Source organism: Salvelinus namaycush, chromosome 22 (genome assembly GCF_016432855.1).
Source record: "Salvelinus namaycush isolate Seneca chromosome 22, SaNama_1.0, whole genome shotgun sequence".
Classification (NCBI taxonomy): domain Eukaryota; kingdom Metazoa; phylum Chordata; class Actinopteri; order Salmoniformes; family Salmonidae; genus Salvelinus; species Salvelinus namaycush.
The window spans coordinates 32,463,318-32,486,732 of record NC_052328.1 but is presented as its reverse complement, the minus strand read 5'-3'; the positions used below and the strand labels follow the sequence as shown (position 1 = coordinate 32,486,732).

At 43.2% G+C, this 23,415-nt stretch overlaps 1 protein-coding gene across 1 annotated transcript in view; it reads right to left on the bottom strand.

Annotated features, from left to right (window-relative positions):
• LOC120017966 (calcium-activated potassium channel subunit alpha-1-like) overlaps nucleotides 1-23,415 on the bottom strand; it is a 354,744-nt gene that overhangs the window by 120,371 nt on the left and 210,958 nt on the right. Inside the window, exons 3-4 of the mRNA XM_038960926.1 lie at nucleotides 22,006-22,099; nucleotides 15,374-15,485 (exon numbers count right to left, since the gene is read on the bottom strand). Of these exons, the coding sequence (XP_038816854.1) occupies nucleotides 15,374-15,485; nucleotides 22,006-22,099 (206 nt within the window). The remainder of the gene's footprint in view (nucleotides 1-15,373; nucleotides 15,486-22,005; nucleotides 22,100-23,415) is intronic.

The window sequence follows — 23,415 nt, the reverse complement described above, 5'->3', positions numbered from 1 at the left end:
ATGCTAGACTGACCAGGTGAATCCAGGTGAAAGCTATGATCCCTTATTGATGTCACTTGTTAAATCCACTTCAATCAGTGTATATGAAGGAGAGGAGACAGGTTAAAGAAGGATTTTTAAGCCTTGAGACAATTGTAACATGGATTGTGTACATGTGCCATTCAGAGGGTGAATGGGCAATACAAAACATTTAAGTACCTTTGAAAGGGTATGGTAATAGGTGCCAGGCGCACTGGTTTGAGTCAAGAACTGCAACGCAGCTGAGTTTTTTACACTCAACAGTTTCCCGTGTGTATCAAGAATGGTCGACCACTTAAAGGCCATCCAGCCAAGTTGACAACTGTGGGAAGCATTGGAGTCAAAATGGGCCAGCATCCCTGTGGAAAGCTTTCGACACCTTGTAAAGTCCATTCCCCGATGAATTGAGGCTGTTCTGAGGGTGAAAGGAAGGGGGGAGCGAGTTTGTGCCCTACATGTGTATCTGTCGGATTCCAAAAAGAGCTCACCCAGAGATTAAAGAAACAATGCAACACCTGCCTCAATATCAGTTTACACCACACCACCATGCTCTGATTCACTGTGTGTGGATGGATGGAATCATTTACACCACACCACCATGCTCTGATTCACTGTGTGTGGATGGATGGAATCATTTACACCACACCACCATGCTCTGATTCACTGTGTGTGGATGGATGGAATCATTTACACCACACCACCATGCTCTGATTCACTGTGTGTGGATGGATGGATGGAATCATTTACACCACACCACCATGCTCTGATTCACTGTGTGTGGATGGATGGATGGAATCATTTACACCACACCACCATGCTCTGATTCACTGTGTGTGGATGGATGGATGGAATCATTTACACCACACCACCATGCTCTGATTCACTGTGTGTGGATGGATGGAATCATTTACACCACACCACCATGCTCTGATTCACTGTGTGTGGATGGATGGAATCATTTACACCACACCACCATGCTCTGATTCACTGTGTGTGTGGATGGATGGAATCATTTACACCACACCACCATGCTCTGATTCACTGTGTGTGGATGGATGGAATCATTTACACCACACCACCATGCTCTGATTCACTGTGTGTGTGGATGGATGGAATCATTTACACCACACCACCATGCTCTGATTCACTGTGTGTGTGGATGGATGGAATCATTTACACCACACCACCATGCTCTGATTCACTGTGTGTGTGGATGGATGGATGGAATCATTTACACCACACCACCATGCTCTGATTCACTGTGTGTGTGGATGGATGGATGGAATCATTTACACCACACCACCATGCTCTGATTCACTGTGTGTGTGGATGGATGGAATCATTTACACCACACCACCATGCTCTGATTCACTGTGTGTGTGGATGGATGGATGGAATCATTTACACCACACCACCATGCTCTGATTCACTGTGTGTGTGGATGGATGGATGGAATCATTTACACCACACCACCATGCTCTGATTCACTGTGTGTGTGGATGGATGGATGGAATCATTTACACCACACCACCATGCTCTGATTCACTGTGTGTGTGGATGGATGGAATCATTTACACCACACCACCACGCTCTGATTCACTGTGTGTGTGGATGGATGGAATCATTTACACCACACCACCATGCTCTGATTCACTGTGTGTGTGGATGGATGGAATCATTTACACCACACCACCACGCTCTGATTCACTGTGTGTGTGGATGGATGGAATCATTTACACCACACCACCATGCTCTGATTCACTGTGTGTGTGGATGAATGGAATCATTTACACCACACCACCATGCTCTGATTCACTGTGTGTGTGGATGGATGGATGGAATCATTTACACCACACCACCACGCTCTGATTCACTGTGTGTGTGGATGGATGGAATCATTTACACCACACCACCACGCTCTGATTCACTGTGTGTGTGGATGGATGGATGGAATCATTTACACCACACCACCATGCTCTGATTCACTGTGTGTGTGGATGGATGGAATCATTTACACCACACCACCATGCTCTGATTCACTGTGTGTGTGGATGGATGGATGGAATCATTTACACCACACCACCACGCTCTGATTCACTGTGTGTGTGGATGGATGGATGGAATCATTTACACCACACCACCATGCTCTGATTCACTGTGTGTGTGGATGGATGGATGGAATCATTTACACCACACCACCACGCTCTGATTCACTGTGTGTGTGGATGGATGGATGGAATCATTTACACCACACCACCATGCTCTGATTCACTGTGTGTGTGGATGGATGGAATCATTTACACCACACCACCACGCTCTGATTCACTGTGTGTGTGGATGGATGGATGGAATCATTTACACCACACCACCACGCTCTGATTCACTGTGTGTGTGGATGGATGGATGGAATCATTTACACCACACCACCATGCTCTGATTCACTGTGTGTGTGGATGGATGGAATCATTTACACCACACCACCATGCTCTGATTCACTGTGTGTGTGGATGGATGGATGGAATCATTTACACCACACCACCACGCTCTGATTCACTGTGTGTGTGGATGGATGGATGGAATCATTTACACCACACCACCACGCTCTGATTCACTGTGTGTGTGGATGGATGGATGGAATCATTTACACCACACCACCATGCTCTGATTCACTGTGTGTGTGGATGGATGGAATCATTTACACCACACCACCATGCTCTGATTCACTGTGTGTGTGGATGGATGGAATCATTTACACCACACCACCATGCTCTGATTCACTGTGTGTGTGGATGGATGGAATCATTTACACCACACCACCATGCTCTGATTCACTGTGTGTGTGGATGGATGGATGGAATCATTTACACCACACCACCACGCTCTTATTCACTGTGTGTGTGGATGGATGGATGGAATCATTTACACCACACCACCACGCTCTGATTCACTGTGTGTGTGGATGGATGGATGGAATCATTTACACCACACCACCACGCTCTGATTCACTGTGTGTGTGGATGGATGGATGGAATCATTTACACCACACCACACCACCACGCTCTGATTCACTGTGTGTGTGGATGGATGGATGGAATCATTTACACCACACCACCACGCTCTGATTCACTGTGTGTGTGGATGGATGGATGGAATCATTTACACCACACCACCACGCTCTGATTCACTGTGTGTGTGGATGGATGGATGGATGGAATCATTTACACCACACCACCACGCTCTGATTCACTGTGTGTGTGGATGGATGGATGGAATCATTTACACCACACCACCACGCTCTGATTCACTGTGTGTGTGGATGGATGGAATCATTTACACCACACCACCATGCTCTGATTCACTGTGTGTGTGGATGGATGGATGGAATCATTTACACCACACCACCACGCTCTGATTCACTGTGTGTGTGGATGGATGGATGGAATCATTTACACCACACCACCATGCTCTGATTCACTGTGTGTGTGGATGGATGGAATCATTTACACCACACCACCATGCTCTGATTCACTGTGTGTGTGGATGGATGGATGGAATCATTTACACCACACCACCACGCTCTGATTCACTGTGTGTGTGGATGGATGGATGGAATCATTTACACCACACCACCATGCTCTGATTCACTGTGTGTGTGGATGGATGGATGGAATCATTTACACCACACCACCACGCTCTGATTCACTGTGTGTGTGGATGGATGGATGGAATCATTTACACCACACCACCATGCTCTGATTCACTGTGTGTGTGGATGGATGGATGGAATCATTTACACCACACCACCACGCTCTGATTCACTGTGTGTGTGGATGGATGGATGGAATCATTTACACCACACCACCACGCTCTGATTCACTGTGTGTGTGGATGGATGGATGGAATCATTTACACCACACCACCATGCTCTGATTCACTGTGTGTGTGGATGGATGGAATCATTTACACCACACCACCACACTCTGATTCACTGTGTGTGTGGATGGATGGATGGAATCATTTACACCACACCACCACGCTCTGATTCACTGTGTGTGTGGATGGATGGATGGAATCATTTACACCACACCACCATGCTCTGATTCACTGTGTGTGTGGATGGATGGATGGAATCATTTACACCACACCACCACGCTCTGATTCACTGTGTGTGTGGATGGATGGATGGAATCATTTACACCACACCACCATGCTCTGATTCACTGTGTGTGTGGATGGATGGATGGAATCATTTACACCACACCACCACGCTCTGATTCACTGTGTGTGTGGATGGATGGAATCATTTACACCACACCACCATGCTCTGATTCACTGTGTGTGTGGATGGATGGAATCATTTACACCACACCACCATGCTCTGATTCACTGTGTGTGTGGATGGATGGATGGATGGAATCATTTACACCACACCACCACACTCTGATTCACTGTGTGTGTGGATGGATGGATGGAATCATTTACACCACACCACCACGCTCTGATTCACTGTGTGTGTGGATGGATGGAATCATTTACACCAGTAGTGACTTTGGTTAATAGAGAAGGGCAGGCCGATGTTGACCAGATTAACTTTGAAACATTAACTTGAAGTCTAATCTCTCATGGACACACTGTACATACGTAACATGGTGTCATAGCATCTGACCATTTGGACAAATTACGATTTTACAAGGGTTCGCATCCTCCGAATATTAGAAGGGGAGATTTGACCCACACACTGGACTGAAACGTCTGTTTAGGGGGTGAATATTAGAAGGGGAGATTTGACCCACACACTGGACTGAAACGTCTGTTTAGGGGGTGGACACTTCTCAAGTCTGGTTAGTATATTTTTTTCATACATCTACCCCCAGAACGTAATCGAGCGTCTGACGCAATTAACGCAAGATTTTAGTTTTTGGTATCCAAGATTACATGAAGTCTAATCTCTTTGTGTTTTTAGATCTGTTTAAAGATTAATTCATGGTGTAAACAGATACATTCTGTAAACACAAGTCTTAGTGAGGCAACTTACAGCTACCACAAATATTTAGTATACCCGGCCCATCAAACCCACAACCCAGATGCTACAAACATGATTTTCCAACAAACTAAGCCCTTCCATTGAATTCCCCCGCTGCTGTTCGCTACATACTTCAGTCTGACTGACATCATCAGAGTCGTTTGTGGTGACGTCAAAATTAGGGGTGTTGTACAAAACAAAGTCATCAGCTATTGGATCAGCTCTAACCAATGGCGAATTTGCAAAACATTGCTTTACCCATGTGTGTTCTGGCTCTGGCCCAACCCATTGGTTTCTGGGACCAATCAGACAGTCTATAACGTATTTCCATTCTAGAAATCGTAGGGGAGGTACTCAGATCCAGACTCATTGCGGAGAAGAAACTAACGGGCGTGGCGTAGCGTTTAGCCGCAGCAAGGAGTTTGGGTAGCCAGGCAACCACACGGCAGGAGCAGAGTAAAGAATAAGAATCATAACCACGAGGGATTCCATTCCCTTCCCAGACCTCGGTCCTTACCGCATTAGGAGATGAACCAGATGTATGTTTGAACAGGGCCCAGACCATATTTTAGGCAGAAACATAGTTTATACAACTAGGAATCACAGACAAGACCAGACAGAATATGACAGATCTCTATTCTCACCCCATTTGGAGAGGAAGCGTATACTGGACCAGACAGACTGTTTGAACATGACCCAGACCCCATATTCTACCATTCTTACTCCACATAGAATAACTATGGCCCTAGATCTCTATTCTTACCCCATTTGGAGAGAAAGTTCAGAGAGGTCCAGAGAGCAAGATAGGGTCCCTTCTGCCTCTCCTTCTCCATAGCCACTCCACGAGGCCCCAGCCTCACCCTGTACCCTTTCTGAAACAACTCTCCACACGACTTCCTTCTTCTGAACGTGTCTCCACGGGTCTCGGAGCGAGGGGCGGCGCCACCGCGTGGACCCCGGTACATCAGGAGCTTAGTAGGGATCATCGCTATCGATCACAGATACTTAGTTATCTATTGTAGAGTCTCCGGTAGTTTCTCTTAAGGGTCCTTGTCTTTCTGAAGAGTGGAACTAAGCTTTAATTCTTCAGAAGTCCTATTCTCTAGTTCTAAGGTCCAATGCTGTGTTTTCAAGAGTGTCTCAAAGGAAGAGATGAAGAACTGTTTCTTGAAGGAGGAAATGGATAAAGAAATATTATTTGGAAGACAGACAAGTAGAGTTTTTCCAGGTAGAATTGCGTGCATAGAACACCTGATAAAAGGTGCAGAATCAAGTGCTGCGCGTGCAGAAGAGAACACCAGACTGAGTGAGAGTCAGATAGACAACGCCTCCATGTACCTGTCTGGTACAAACTGTATGCTGGTCTGGTCTGATATAAGCTGTGACACAGTAGAGGATCTGTTCATAATCTGAACGGCCCAAACAGATTTCCCTTCGCCCTCTCTGGTGTACCTACAGAGAGTCATGTGGATGTTTCTCCCACCAATAAGGGGCTGTGTTCAGAGGTGAGGCGTTTTTAAAAGTGCCTGAACCCATCCAGGGATTTAGAGAGAGAGAGAGAGAGAGAGAGAGAGAGAGAGAGAGAGAGAGAGAGAGAGAGAGAGAGAGAGAGAGAGAGAGAGAGAGAGAGAGAGAGAGAGAGAGAGAGAGAGAGAGAGAGAGAGAGAGAGAGAGAGAGAGAGAGAGAGAGAGAGAGAGAGAGAGAGAGAGAGAGAGAGAGAGAGAGAGAGAGAGACAGAGAGAGAGAGACACAGAGAGAGAGAGAGAGAGAGACACAGAGAGAGAGAGAGAGAGACACAGAGAGAGAGAGATACACACAGAGAGAGAGAGAGAGAGGGAGAGAGAGAGGGATGAAGCAATAATCTGTATTTAATCACAAATGCCGTGCTGTCACTGGCAGATATCAGATATATGGGCAGTAGTTACAGTACATGGGGATAAAGCTGAATGGCAGTTTGTATTGACATCAGCTCACAGCAATAGAACTATCTGTACTACTGAACAGGTAGAGCAGGAAAGAGGAAGCTAGAGTGCTAACCATTTCCCTACCAAGAACATTGGTCCTTGTTGGGCGAGTGCAACACTGTAGGTTTCAGGGCATGTGGCGTCACTCCATGACGGCTACTAGTATGCTAACTAGCCCGCATCTGCTACACATGCAACAACACTGCAAGGAACATCATTATAATCTGTGGGTATGTGCCAAGCCCCTTCCCCTCTGTCACGTGCCACTGACAGTAGACACACACACACTGGAGTCTTTTATCAATCATCAGCCTGGGGAGGACCATGTTACAACAGGGATAATACCCTGTGTCCAGGCAGTCAGGATTATAACACACACACTGTTAGCATGCCAGATACTGTACTAGAGTCTGTAAGCCTCTTCAAAGATCAACACAGACAGTACACTACCATCACCAGCAGAGGGCAGTAGTGATGTGGATATGGAGAGACATGGATACAAAACATTAACTGACAGTACACAGGCTCCAGAAGTAATATGGGGATATTATGTAATATGGTTTTGAATTATAACGTAGAGCTATTACAACACTGCTTATACCTTCTTCTATAATGGCATTTTGCATGTCTCCATAACGCAGAAAAAAACGGATTTCTTAACACTGACATCTTATTATACAGTCTAAATAGTTCCTCCTATATTTATAAAGTCTATAGTTCCTCATATATTTACACAGTCTATATAGTTACTACAATACTTATAGTCTCGTTGCTCCTATATATATATACAGTCTCTAGTTACTCCAATATTTATATACAGTTACTTGTATATTTATACAGTCTATATAGTTACTCCTATATGTATACAGACAATATAGTTACTCCTATATTTATACAGTCTATATAGTTACTCCTATATTTATACAGTCTATATAGTTACTCCTATATTTATACAGTCTCTAGTTACTCCTATATTTATATACAGTTAATTGTATATTTATACAGTCTATATAGTTACTCCTATATGATTACAGTCTATATAGCTATTTACACAGTCTATATAGTTACTCCAATACGTATAGTCTCGTTGCTCCTATATATATATATATATATATATATATATATATATATACAGTATCTAGTTACTCCTATATTTATATACAGTTACTTGTATATTTATACAGTCTATATAGTTACTCCTATATGTATACAGACAATAGAGTTACTCCTATATTTATACAGTCTATATAGTTACTCCTGTATTTATACAGTCTATATAGTTACTCCTATATTCATACAGTCTCTAGTTACTCCTATATATACAGTCTCTAGTTACTTGTATATATATATAGTCTCTAGTTACTCCTATAGTTATACAGTCTCTAGTTACTCCTATATTTATAGAGTCTATATAGTTAATCCTATATTTATAGAGTCTATATAGTTACTCCTATATTTATAGTCTCTAGGTACTCCTATATTTATACAGTCTCTAGTTACTCCTATAGTTATACAGTCTCTAGTTACTCCTATGTTTAAACAGTCTATATAGTTATGACTATATTTATACAGTCTATATAGTTCCGACTATATTTATACAGTCTCTAGTTACTCACACAGTCTCCAGTTATTCCTATATACAGTTGAATTTGGAAGTTTACATACACCTTAGCCAAATACATTTAAACAAAATTTTTCACAATTCCTGACATTTAATCTTAGTAAAAAAATCCCTGTATTAGGTCAGTTAGGATCACCACTTTATTTTAAGAATGAGAAATGTCAGAATAATAGTAGAGAGAATGATTTATTTCAGCTTTAATTTCTTTCATAACATTCCCAGTGTCACGACTTCTGCCGAAGTCGGTCCCGCTCCTTGTTCGGGCGGCGTTCGGCGGTCGACGTCACCGGTCTTCTAGCCATCGCCGATCCACCTTTCATTTTCCATTTGTTTTGTCTTGTCTTGTCTTCCCACACACCTGGTTTCAATTCCATCATTACATGTTGTGTATTTAACCCTCTGTTCCCCCCATGTCCTTGTCCGGTATTGTTTATTTGTAGTGCTTGTGCACGTTATGCTGGTGTGTACCGGGTTTTGTTTACCCATTGATTTATTGTTCTGTTTACGGTGGTTTTGTTTATTAAACTGTGTCGTTGTAAATCATTTTTTGCTCTCCTGCGCCTGACTTCTCTGCCGCCAGTACGCACCCCCTACACCCAGTGGGTCAGAAGTTTACATACACTCAATTAGTATTTGGTAGCACGCTTGTTCAGTTCTGCCCACAAATTTTCTATAAGATTGAGGTCAGGGCTTTGTGATGGCCACTCCAATACTTTGACTTTGTTGTCCTTAAGCCATTTTGCCACAACTTTGGAAGTATGCTTGGGGTCATTGTCCATTTGGAAGACCCATTTGCGACCAAGTTTTAATTTCCTGACTGATGTCTTGAGATATTGCTTCAATATATCCACATAATTTTCCTTCCTCATCATGATGCCATCTATTTTGTGAAGTGCACCAATCCCTCCTGCAGCAAAGCACACTCACAACATGATGCTGCCACCCCATGCTTCACGGTTGGGATGGTGTTTTTCGGCTTGCAAGCTTTCCCCTTTTTCCTCCAAACATAACAAGGGTCATTATGGCCAAACAGTTCTATTTTTGTTTCATCAGACCAGAGGACATTTCTCCAAAAATTACGATCTTTGTCCCCATGTGCAGTTGCAAACCATAGTCTGGCTTTTTTATGGCGGTTTTGGAGCAGTGGCTTCTTCCTTGCTGAGCGGCCTTTCAGGTTATGTCAATATAGGACTCGTTTTACTGTGGATATAGATACTTTTGTGCCTTTTTCCTCCAGCATCTTCACAAGGTCCTTTGCTGTTGTTCTGGGATTGATTTGCACTTTTCGCATCAATGTACGTTCATCTCTAGGAGACAGAACGCGTCTCCTTCCTGAGCGGTATGGCGGCTGCGTGGTCCCATGGTGTTTATACTTGCGTACAATTGTTTGTACAGATTAACGTGGTGCCTTCAGGCATTTGGAAATTGCTCCCAAGGATGAACCAGACTTGTGGAGGTCTACAAATTTTTTTCTGAGGTTTCTTTTAATTTTCCCATGATGTCAAGCAAAGAGGCACTGAGTTTGAAGGTAGACCTGACATCATTTTCTGGAATTTTCCAAGCTGTTTAAAGGCACAGTCATGTAAACTTCTGACCCAATGGAATTGTGATACAGTGAATTATAAGTGAAATAATCTGTCTGAAAACAATTGTTGGAAAATTACTTGTGTCATGCACAAAGTAAATGTTCTAACCGACTTGCCAAAACTATAGTTTGTTAACAAGAAATTTGCGGAGTGGTTGGAGTTTTAATGACTCTAATGTATGTAAACCTACGACTTCAACTGTACACAATCTCTAGTTACTCCTATATATAAACTCAGCAAAAAAATAAACGTCCTCTCACTGTCAACTGCGTTTATTTTCAGCAAACTTAACATGTGTAAATATTTGTCTGAACATAACAAGATTTAACAACTGAGACATAAACTGAACAAGTTCCACAGACATGTGACTAACAGAAATGGAATAATGTGTCCCTGAACAAAGAGGGGGTCAAAATCAAAAGTAACAGTCAGTATCTGGTGTGGCCACCAGCTGCATTAAGTACTGCAATGCATCTCCTCCTCATGGACTGCACCAGACTTGCCAGCTCTTGCTGTGAGATGTTACCCCACTCTTCTACCAAGGCACCTGCAAGTTCCCGGACATTTCTGGGGGGAATGGCCCTAGCCCTCACCCTCCAATCCAACAGGTCCCGGACGTGCTCAATGGGATTGAGATCCGGGCTCTTCGCTGGCCATGGCAGAACACTGACATTCCTGTCTTGCAGGAAATCACGCACAGAACGAGCAGTATGGCTGGTGGCATTGTCATGCTGGAGGGTCATGAGGGAGGAGGATGTCTTCCCTGTAATGCACAGCATTGAGATTGCTTGCAATGACAACAAGCTCAGTCCGATAATGCTGTGACACACATTTATAGACTGTATAACTTTTTATGATTGACAGTCTCTATTTACTCCTGTATTTACAGTCTCTAGTTACTCCTGCATTTATACAGTCTCTAGTTACTCCTATATTTATACAGTCTCTAGTTACTGCTATATTTATACAGTCTTGTTATTCCTATATTTATACAATCTCTAGTTACTCCTATATTTATACAGTTCCACTGTGTCATTTAAAAGCTGCCTTAACATCCTACGCAAGCTCTGCTCTTTCTACGAGAGAAAGAAAGGCAGTGAAGCCCTAGCAGGACTGGAATAAATTTGGGAGAGGATGAGGGGCTTGAGGATTGGGTCTCTGGGGCTAGCAGCTAGCTAGCATCTTTCAAAGAGCCGTTTGTATGCTAATCCAACACAGCTAGCCTGGCTATGGCCTTCTCGCTCTCGAGGGAGAGATACCCACTTCACGTTTGTTTAAGAAGATTAATTTCTTATTTCCATGTAGGAACGCTGCGTGTCTTTTTAGATTAGCCGCACGTTTCTCTACCCTCTTAATTTAAAGCCAATTTAGCAGAAGGTGAAAGAACATTACTGGGAAATGAGAAATGCATAGAGAGGACAGTCCTCTGGTGGAGAATAGAGTAGGCTACTCAAATGTGATGTACTGTAACAATTATGATCTGCTATCACCTAGTAGTGTGTATGTGTGTGTGTGTGTGTGCGTGCGTGCGTGCGTTGCATAGCATTTAGTCACACAGAGCGAGCAAACTGAATGAGTCCACAGGAGTTGATGTTAAACTGTGTTAACATCATCATTGTTTTCCTCTGAAACAGACGACTGGAGACAAAACACAATTAGTGAGATGGAAATAGAATTGATGTCCACTCAAACCATTGATGGATCTGTCTATTGATTATCAGTGAAGCCTTTGCAAATGTGTCAACTGCCCACTGGAGCATAACTCAATAGAGATGGATGTGGGCACATTAGACATGTCACTCAGTCACCAACCACTGGACAGATTACATTTACATTTTAGTCATTTAGCAGACGCTCTTATCCAGAGCGACTTACAGTAGAGTGCATACATTTTATTACATTTTTACATACTGAGACAAGGATATCCCTACCGGCCAAACCCTCCCTAACCCGGACGACGCTATGCCAATTGTGCGTCGCCCCACGGACCTCCCGGTTGCGGCCGGCTGCGACAGAGCCTGGGCGCGAACCCAGAGACTCTGGTGGCGCAGCTAGCACTGCGATGCAGTGCCCTAGACCACTGCGCCACCCGGGAGGCTATTCATTATTCATGTTTATTCATGGGAGATTATTCATGTTAGACCTGGAGTCTGATGTAACAGTACCGTTGGAACAGTGGTATTCAAACTTTTTCAGCAGAATTTCTGGGGAACCCTTTTTTCTCCGCAAGAATGTCTTGCAACCCACCACACCCCAAATCTAATGACACAACCTTCAAATTGATACATTTAGATTTTTTTTATTTATTTTTATTTTTATTTTTAGAAACAACCTTCAAACCATTACATTTTCATCTCTTATCAAAATGATAAGAAACCAATAAATACATTAACTAAATGTTTTTTTTACATTTGTATGTTGTCCCATACAATAATCTGTACTTTTAATTGAAAAAAAAAAAATCTAACCCTGGAGTCTGATGTAATATCTACAGCTAACTCTAACCCTAGAGTCTGATGTAATATCTACAGCTAACTAACCCTGGAGTCTGATGTAATATCTACAGCTAACTAATCCTGGAGTCTGATGTAATATCTACAGCTAACTCTGACCCTAGAGTCTGATGTAATATCTACAGCTAACTCTAACCCTAGAGTCTGATGTAATATCTACAGCTAACTAACCCTGGAGTCTGATGTAATATCTACAGCTAACTCTAACCCTAGAGTCTGATGTAATATCTACAGCTAACTCTAACCCTGGAGTCTGATGTAATACCTACAGCTAACTCTAACCCTGGAGTCTGATGTAATATCTACAGCTAACTCTAACCCTGGAGTCTGATGTAATATCTACAGCTAACTCTAACCCTGGAGTCTGATGTAATATCTACAGCTAACTCTAACCCTGGAGTCTGATGTAATATCTACAGCTAACTCTAACCCTGGAGTCTGATGTAATATCTACAGCTAACTCTAATCCTGGAGTCTGATGTAATACCTACAGCTAACTCTAACCCTGGAGTCTGATGTAATATCTACAGCTAACTCTAACCCTGGAGTCTGATGTAATATCTACAGCTAACTCTAACCCTAGAGTCTGATGTAATATCTACAGCTAACTCTAACCCGAAAGTCTGATGTAATACCTACAGCTAACTCTAACCCTAGAGTCTGATGTAATATCTACAGCTAACTCTAATCCTGGAGTCTGATGTAATATCTACAGCTAACTCTAACCCTAGAGTCTGATGTAATATCTACAGCTAACTCTAACCCTGGAGTCTGATGTAATTCTACAGCTAACTAATCCTGGAGTCTGATGTAATATCTACAGCTAACTCTAACCCTGGAGTCTGATGTAATTCTACAGCTAACTCTAACCCTTGAGTGATGTATTATCTACAGCTAACTCTAACCCTAGAGTCTGATGCAATATCTACAGCTAACTCTAACCCTAAAGTCTGATGTAATATCTACAGCTAACTCTAACCCTAAAGTCTGATGTAATATCTACAGCTAACTCTAACCCTAGAGTCTGATGTAATATCTACAGCTAACTCTAACCCTGGAGTCTGATGTAATATCTACAGCTAACTCTAACCCTAGAGTCTGATGTAATATCTACAGCTAACTCTAACCCTGGAGTCTGATGTAATATCTACAGCTAACTAACCCTGGAGTCTGATGTAATATCTACAGCTAACTCTAACCCTAGAGTCTGATGTAATATCTACAGCTAACTCTAACCCTGGAGTCTGATGTAATATCTACAGCTAACTCTAACCCTGGAGTCTGATGTAATATCTACAGCTAACTCTAACCCTAGAGTCTGATGTAATATCTACAGCTAACTCTAACCCTGGAGTCTGATGTAATATCTACAGCTAACTAATCCTGGAGTCTGATGTAATATCTACAGCTAACTCAAATCCTGGAGTCTGATGTAATTCTACAGCTAACTCTAACCCTGGAGTCTGATGTAATATCTACAGCTAACTAACCCTGGAGGCCTTTTGCCTTTTGGTAGGCCGTCATTGTAAATAGAAATGTGTTCTTAACTGACTTGCCTAGTTAAATAAATGTTCAATAAAATAAATAAATAAATGGATCGCTGGGACAGTCATAGCTGTTGCTACGTAACACACACCTAAACACATCAACACACAATCACACAGCAATAAACAAACATGTAATGTACGCTAGCGCAAACACACATTCTATTTCACACACACGGTGTGTGTGTGTGTGGGACCGTTTATAACCAGATGACCCTAAAATACACTGTCTGACGTACAGAACGTGTCCGTCCGCCTCTACACAAACAAAATGTGACGTGAGTGGGCTGTTCGGGGGTGTATTCTTCTGTGTTATCTGACACATTCTCCCTCAAAGTGATTTTTTAATCTCACTGGCTTCCCCAGTATGAATAGATAAACACATAAATAATTTATGAATGCATATTCACGGTGCGGAGAGGGAAATCTAGGCCATCTCAAAACAATGGCTTCCCTCCCAGTTTCCTTTTTCAACTACGTCCAGAAATAAAGAGGATGATTCAAGACTCCCCGCAGAGGAGAGCTACCTCCCAGTAAACCATTTCTGGTTACCTCTGCATTCCAAGAACGTTAGTAGGGACGTTCTGAAAATGTTAAAATGGCAACTTCTCTTTTTCCCCATTTTTTTTTTGCAATTCAAATTCTAAATAAAATCTCTCAAATGTAAACCAAATTGGGACTCCATTGCAAATTTCCCTAATGTTATAGGAACAGTCGCTGTTGGCTGGGCTCTGTCTTCTTTTACATCAAACTACAGTATAATGTAGTGGGAGCGCAGAGAACGGCTAATTATAACAGAAGCCAATTTCAACCTTTTTCATCATCCTGTATAGCTAGTCAATGCTAACGATAGCATCACCACGCTACTGCTGCATAGCCTACTGAGAAAAGTCAGCCATGATACAATCCAGGCCATTGTATGTTTCCCAGGCTGAACCTGTGGAGGACGCTGTGCAAAGAATGTCCAATAGATGGCAACTTAGAGCTGTCATGACATTAAGTTTTCCAGGTACATTACTTTGCCATATAAATAACTCTCACACTGCTCCGAGTCATTGTAGAGAAATGGAGAGAAATGTAGAAAGAGAAACGTTTATCCTTACCCAGCCAGCTCCTGTTCAAGTAGACAGATACGAAGACAGGAGGAACAGTGAAGAAGTCCACAACTGAGTTGACCTCCAGCCAGAACCACAGCTTATCATTGGCTGCTATGAACTGAAGGAGAAATAGAAGGGTAACACTTCACTTAAAGCCTGCAAGTATACTGTATTATGTTGATGCAGTTATAATGTATTACAGGGGTAGGCAACTAGAATCAGCCGCGGGACCATTTCTGTCGGAGCAGATCGTCGGGGGACGGGAACATAATTATAATAATTTGTACTATACAAATTGACCACAACTAAGCCCAAAAAGAGACTGTATTTAAAAATAACAATTTCATACCTGGATTACTGTACATTGAGACACGATCACATACATCTCTCTTTTTTTAAATAATTTATTTGTGAGAATACTTGGAAACGGATTACCTCAATAAATAAATAAATTCCGGTTGATTTCGGTCTTTTTGACCAAAAACAAAACTCAACAAACAAACGTTTGTATTTGTACTAAAAACTGATGTATTGGAAGACTTCTCATTGGCTGCTATGAACTGAAGGGAGACATAGAAGTAACAATTCATGGTGGTAACACATTCCTTAAAATCCATGTTGCAGGCTAAATGTGTTGCTTCTATTTCTCATTCAGTTCATAGCAGGCTGTAGGTACAATGACTTACAACGCCATCATAATGCATTTTAACAGTTATCAGGAGCATTTATGCTCACTTTACAATGTGCTATTATCATCTCATAAAGATCATGGCTGAATGGAAAACAGAGACAGGAGTGTTAAAGTTAAATGTAATCCTTTTATTTTATAGAGTTCAAGTATAGTTCTTTATGTTTTATTTGAACCTTGAGCATATATCAAATCAAATCAAATCAAATTGTATTTGTCACATACACATGGTTAGCAGATGTTAATGCGAGTGTAGCGAAATGCTTGTGCTTCTAGTTCCGACAATGCAGTAATAACCAACAAGTAATCTAACAATTCCACAACTACTACCTTATACACACAAGTGTAAAGGGATAAAGAATATGTACATAAAGATATATGAATGAGTGATGGTACAGAACGGCATAGGCAAGATGCAGTAGATGGTATAGAGTACAGTATATACATATGAGATGAGTAATGTAGGGTATGTAAACATAAAGTGGCATAGTTTAAAGTGGCTAGTGATACATGTATTACATAGAGATGGCAAGATGCAGTAGATGATATAGAGTACAGTATATACATATACATATGAGATGAGTAATGTAGGGTATGTAAACATTATATTAAGTGGCATTGTTTAAAGTGGCTAGTGGTACATTTTTACATAATTTCCATCAATTCCCATTATTAAAGTGGCTGGAGTTGAGTCAGTATGTTGGCAGCGGCCGCTAAATGTTAGTGGTGGCTGTTTAACAGTCTGATGGCCTTGAGATAGAAGCTGTTTTTCAGTCTCTCGGTCCCTGCTTTGATGCACCTGTACTGACCTCGCCTTCTGGATGATAGCGGGGTGAACAGGCAGTGGCTTGGGTGGTTGTTGTCCTTGATGATCTTTATGGCCTTCCTGTGACATCGGGTGGTGTAGGTGTCCTGGAGGGCAGGTAGTTTGCCCCCGGTGATGCGTTGTGCAGACCTCACTACCCTCTGGAGAGCCTTACGGTTGTGGGCGGAGCAGTTGCCGTACCAGGCGGTGATACAGCCCGACAGGATGCTCTCGATTGTGCATCTGTAGAAGTTTGTGAGTGCTTTTGGTGACAAGCCGAATTTCTTCAGCCTCCTGAGGTTGTCCGTGATGTGTACACCGAGGAACTTAAAACTTTCCACCTTCTCCACTACTGACCCGTCGATGTGGATAGGGGGGTGCTCCCTCTGCTGTTTCCTGAAGTCCACAATCATCTCCTTTGTTTTGTTGACGTTGAGTGTGAGGTTATTTTCCTGACACCACACTCCGAGGGCCCTCACCTCCTCCCTGTAGGCCGTCTCGTCGTTGTTGGTAATCAAGCCTACCACTGTAGTGTCATCCGCAAACTTGATGATTGAGTTGGAGGCGTGCATGGCCACGCAGTCGTGGGTGTACAGGGAGTACAGGAGAGGGCTCAGAACGCACCCTTGTGGGGCCCCAGTGTTGAGGATCAGCGGGGTGGAGATGTTGTTACCTACCCTCACCACCTGGGGGCGGCCCGTCAGGAAGTCCAGGACCCAGTTGCACAGGGCGGGGTCGAGACCCAGGGTCTCGAGCTTGATGACGAGTTTGGAGGGTACTATGGTGTTAAATGCTGAGCTGTAGTCGATGAACAGCATTCTCACATAGGTATTCCTCTTGTCCAGATGGGTTAGGGCAGTGTGCAGTGTGGTTGCGATTGCGTCGTCTGTGGACCTATTGGGTCGGTAAGCAAATTGGAGTGGGTCTAGGGTGTCCGGTAGGGTGGAGGTGATATGGTCCTTGACTAGTCTCTCAAAGCACTTCATGATGACGGAAGTGAGTGCTACGGGGCGTTAGTCGTTTAGCTCAGTTACCTTAGCTTTCTTGGGAACAGGAACAATGGTTGCCCTCTTGAAGCATGTGGGAACAGCAGACTGGGATAAGGATTGATTGAATATGTCCGTAAACACACCAGCCAGCTGGTCTGCGCATGCTCTGAGGACGCGGCTGGGAATGCCGTCTGGGCCTGCAGCCTTGCGAGGGTTAACACGTTTAAATGTTTTACTCACCTCGGCTGCAGTGAAGGAGAGCCCGCAGGTTTTGGTAGCGGGCCGTGTCAGTGGTACTGTATTGTCCTCAAAGCGAGCAAAAAAGTTATTAAGCCTGTCTGGGAGCAAGACATCCTGGTCCGCGACGGGGCTGGTTTTCTTTTTGTAATCCGTGATTGACTGTAGACCCTGCCACATACCTCTTGTGTCTGAGCTGTTGAATTGCGACTCTATTTTGTCTCTGTATAGCAACATAATACATGCATTTCATATACTGTATCTAAGTATAAGATGTACAGTGCATTCAGGAAGTATTCAGACCCCTTGACTTTTTCCACACTTTGTTACATTTCAGCCCTATTCAAAAAATGATCCTTTTATCCCCCTCATCAATCCACACACAACACCCCATTACGACAAAGCAAAAATAGTTTTTTATTTATTTTTCAGTACTTTGTTTAAGCACCTTTGGCAGCGATTACAGCCTCGAGTCTTCTTGGGTATGACGCTACAAACTTGGTACAACTGTATTTGGGGAGTTTCTCCCATTCTTCTCTGTGGATCCTCTCAAGCTCTGCCAGGTTGGATGGGAAGCGTTGCTGCACAGCTATTTTCAGGTCTCTCCAGAGATGTTCGATCGGGTTCAAGTCCTGGCTCTGGCTGGGCCACTCGAGGACAATCAGAGACTTGTGCCGAAGCCACTCCTGCAATGTCTTGGCTGTGTGCTTAGGGTCGTTGTCCTGTTGGAAGGTGAACTTTTGCCCCAGTCTGAGGTCCTGAGTGCTCTGGAGTAGGTTTTCATCAAGGATCTATATCTTTGTACTTTGCTCTGTTCATTTTTCCCTCGATCCTGACTAGTCTCCCAGTCCCTGCTGCTGAAAAACATCCCAACAGCATGATGCTGCCACCACCATGCTTCACAGTTGGGATGGTGCCAGGTTTCCTCCAGACGTGACGCTTGGCATTCAGACCAGAGTTCAAACTTGGTTTCATCAGACCAGAGAATCTTGTTTCTCATAGTATGAGAGTCCTTTAGGTGCTTTTTGTCAAACTCTAAGTGGGCTGTCATGTGCCTTTTACTGAGAAGTGGCTTCCGTCTGGCCATTCTACCTACCATAAAGGCCTGATTGGTAGAGTGCTGCAGAGATGGTTGACCTTCTGGAAGGTTCTCCCATCTCCACAGAGGAACTCTGGAGCTCTGTCAGAGTGACCATCAGTTTCTCGGTCACCTCCCTGACCAAGGCTCTTCTCCCCCGATTGCTCATTTTGGCTGGGCGGCCAGCTCAGGAAGAGTCTTGGTGGTTCCAAACTTCTTCCATTTAAGAATGATGAAAGGCACTGTGTTCTTGGGGACCTTCAATGCTGCAGAAATGCTTTGGTACCCTTCCCCAGATCTATGCCTCGACACAATCCTGTCTCTGAGCACTACGGACAATTCCTTTGACCTCAAGCCTTGGTTTTGATCTGACATGCACTGTCAACTATGGGACCTTATACAGACAGGTGGGTGCCTTTCCGAATCATGTCCAATCAATTGAATTTACCACAGGTGGACGCCAATCAAGATGTAGAAACATCTCAAGGATGATCACTGGAAACAGGATGAACCTGAGCTCAATTTCGAGTCTCATAGCAAAGGGTTTGAATACTTATGTAAATAAGGTATTTCTGTTTTTCGAAAAACCTGTTTTCGCATTGTCATTATGGGGTATTGTGTGTAGATTGATGAGAAACAATGCTTATTTAATCCATTTTAGAAAAGACCATATGATATATAATGTATAAGAGAGAATCTATCATGAACAAAAGTTGCCAGAAGCCACTAGCGCAGTCAGATGCAACAGAGTAAATAGGCTTTTTTCCCCTCCCTTTTTCTCCCCAATTTCGTGATATCCAATTGGTAGTCACAGTCTTGTCCAATTGCTGCAACACCCGTACGGACTTGGGAGAGGCGAAGGTCGAGAGCCGTGCGTCCTCCAAAACACGACCCAGCCAAGCCGCACTGCTTCTTGACACAATGCCCGCTTAACCCGCAGGCCAGCTGCACCAATGTGTCGGAAGAAACACTGTACACCTGGCGACCGTGTCAGCGTGCATGCACACGGCCCGCCACATGAGTTGCTAGAGAGCGATGGGACAAGGACATCCCGGCCGGCCAAACCCTCCCCTAACCCAGACGACACTGGGCCAATTGTGCGCCGCCCCATGGGTGCAACAGAGCCTGGACTTGAACCAGGATCTCTAGCGAGCACTGCTATACAGTGCCTTAGACCATTGCGCCACTCGGGAGGCCGTAAATAGGCATTTTAACATCATACATTTTGCCGGTGTTATACAATGGGTCGGTCTAATCCTGAATGCTGATTGGTTAAAGCCACGTTCCAGCCGGTGTCTATTCCACAAGTTACCACCGGCTACACCGGTTACCACCGGCTACGATGTTAAAATGCCTATTTACTCTGTTCCATCTGACTGCGTAATCCACTGTCTCATCAGCCCAGCCGGGCATTTTATAAACTTGATCTCCACTATAAAAAACATCTTGACATTATCTCACATTTCTTTTAGACTAACATTTAGTTTTCAACAGCGGAGATTTGTATAAACCTTGCAAATGTCGGCGAGAGAGACAGCAACATTGTTTCAATATTCAAATTCGATCTCCAGCCGTCCCATAGTAATGCACATGTCGGGAGTCGGGACGAGACAGGCAGGCAGGGAGCGTTTCTCAGCCAGTCAAAATCATGAAATCAGCTGGCATCGTTTTTATGGATATATACAAAGAAAATGTCAATTGAAAAAAAGGTAAAATGAAAGTGCAGCTAGTTTGCAGTCTTTCCAGCTTCAGTTTGAACTGATTGTGTTACCTGCATTGTTGGCTAGCTCCTCTGAACAACAGTGTCCTGACGACTGAGCACATTTTCTATGCCAGGTGAAATCGTGCCTCATTAGCTCATTGTTATGGATGTATCCAAATAAATGTCACTAGAAAACAGCTTAAACAAATGCAGCTTATGTTGTTATTCTGGCTGCACTTTTTGACGTGACTAAGTTAGCCGTAGTTGGCTAGCGAGCAAGCAAGGGATAAGAATGTTGCCAGCCAGTTTGGCAATGGAACATTTAGAACGAACGATACAGAACAAAAAGACTGAACGACGGGGTCACGTCTCTAGCAACCGAACCAATAGAACAAACAACCAGCCTGCTTGGGTAGCAACCCTAGATTTGTGTCAGGACTATATCTTGTGGAAGGATGAAATGGTATGAATACATTTCTCAAAATATTTTTTAAAATTAAAATATGTCAATCATTATTTGAATATGTTGGCAACCCATTTAATAAAAGTGATACTCCCCTTGAAGCCGGTGTTTGGAGGATATATTGGCACGGTTTGCCGGCACTCGACTTTGTCTCGGGCCGAACAACACCCGTACTAATATATCCTCCAAACACCGGCTTCAAGGGCCTTATCACATGAGTAACTTGTGGAATAGAAACCGTCTGAAATGTGGTTTTAACCAATCAGCATTCAGGACCCACATGTTGTATAAAACATGTTAACCCTCAGGCGAGGGCTGTCTCAGATCACTTTCCTGACATCCTTCCCTGACATACAGCATGTTGTTTGTGAATAGATGTCAGTCAGTGTTGTGACTCATGTGGAGTTGTGGCTGCATAAGCAGCTTAGCACTTTATTTATTCATTGAGGGTTTCAGGCAGGCTTTTTCCCCAATGGCTTTGGGAGTGCACCAAGTCAGTATTATGTCAATACAGCTCCCACCATTACAGAGATGTGTGTGTGTGTGTGTGTGTGTGTGTGTGTGTGTGTGTGTGTGTGTGTGTGTGTGTGTGTGTGTGTGTGTGTGTGTGTGTGTGTGTGTGTGTGTGTGTGTGTGTGTGTGTGCACGTGCGCGTTAATAGGGCATTAGTACTTACCCGCAAGCCAAAGTAGAGGAGGAAGAAGACATTGAAGAACATGTCGATCTGTAACGTGAAATCTTTGTAGAAATTCTGACAGGATTCTATGGGACTGTGAAAAAGACAAAAAGAAGAAAAGGTCACATAAATATTATCTAGTACAATATTATAAACTGGGTGGGTCAAGCCCTGAATGTTGATTGGCTGACAGCCGTGGTATATCAGACCGATACCACGGCTATGACAAAACATTTATTTTTACTGTTCTAATTACTTCGGTGACCAGTTTATAATAGTAATAAGGCACCTCGGGGGTTTGTGGTATATGGGCAATATACCACAGCTAAGGGCTGTGTCCAGGCTCTGCGCGATGCATCGTGCATTAGAATAGCCCTTAGTCATGGTTTATTGGCCATATGCCACACCCCCTCTTGTCTTATTGCTAAATATATGTCACAGTCTGGGGTACCACACGTAGCCAGGGGATTTCAAAAGGTGCAAACAGAACAAACCTACACACTACTGTGTAGTCCTAAGTATAGCCTAGTTAACCAGTCTTTATGTTTACCTTATGATTAACCATTAAGTAAGTAAGCAATACTAACCAACATGCCACTCCATAATGGTACAATTTAATTTTTGCACGGAAAATAAGACATCCAAATTCACCACAGTGGTTGTGAGCAACAGACATGAATATTCAATATGGGAGTTGGTTGCCTAATGGCATTTATAGGCTCATTCAGACAGTCAACAGTGAAGGATAGCCTCTCCTCACACCAAAACTAATGGCTAGTGTATTGAGAAGCCCAGTGGGAGCAGGAGAATGTGGGTTTGAATGGTTCCCAGGGGAAGAAGACTAAGAGAGAGATGGGGGTTTGATCATCATTCTCTACTTAACATAAAACATCTTAATGGGGGGGGGGGGGGGGGGGGGGGGTTGTGTGAGGAATTATTATGACATAGGAACAAAGACTGCTGTTTTGATGGCTAGGTGATTTATGAGTAAGTTAAGTATGTCTTAGCAGAGCAGTCTTTAACATGGCATGAATCTTGGCCTGTGGCCAAACAGATTTAAATCCATGTGTTAATATGGATAAAGAGTTAAAACAGCCCCTGAATGATTTAATTTAGATAAAAGCTGTTTTTTTCTCCCAGATGGCCACCCAGTCAGTGGACAGAGGTTAATAGGGTTGGACCCCTCAGTAGAATTGCCAATGATCCGGTCTGAATACACAATTATTTACACACTACTAACCCTCCGATCTTCTATAAAACTAGCAGTGATGTGAAAACAAACTCAACTATGAATCACACAGCGAATCCATACATATATTGTGCTGAGTTGATCAACTTTAATTTTCCATTTGGTCCACGTTGTGGGTTTGGTGGTGTATGGTCTGTAAGCCCCCTGAATGGACTGGACTC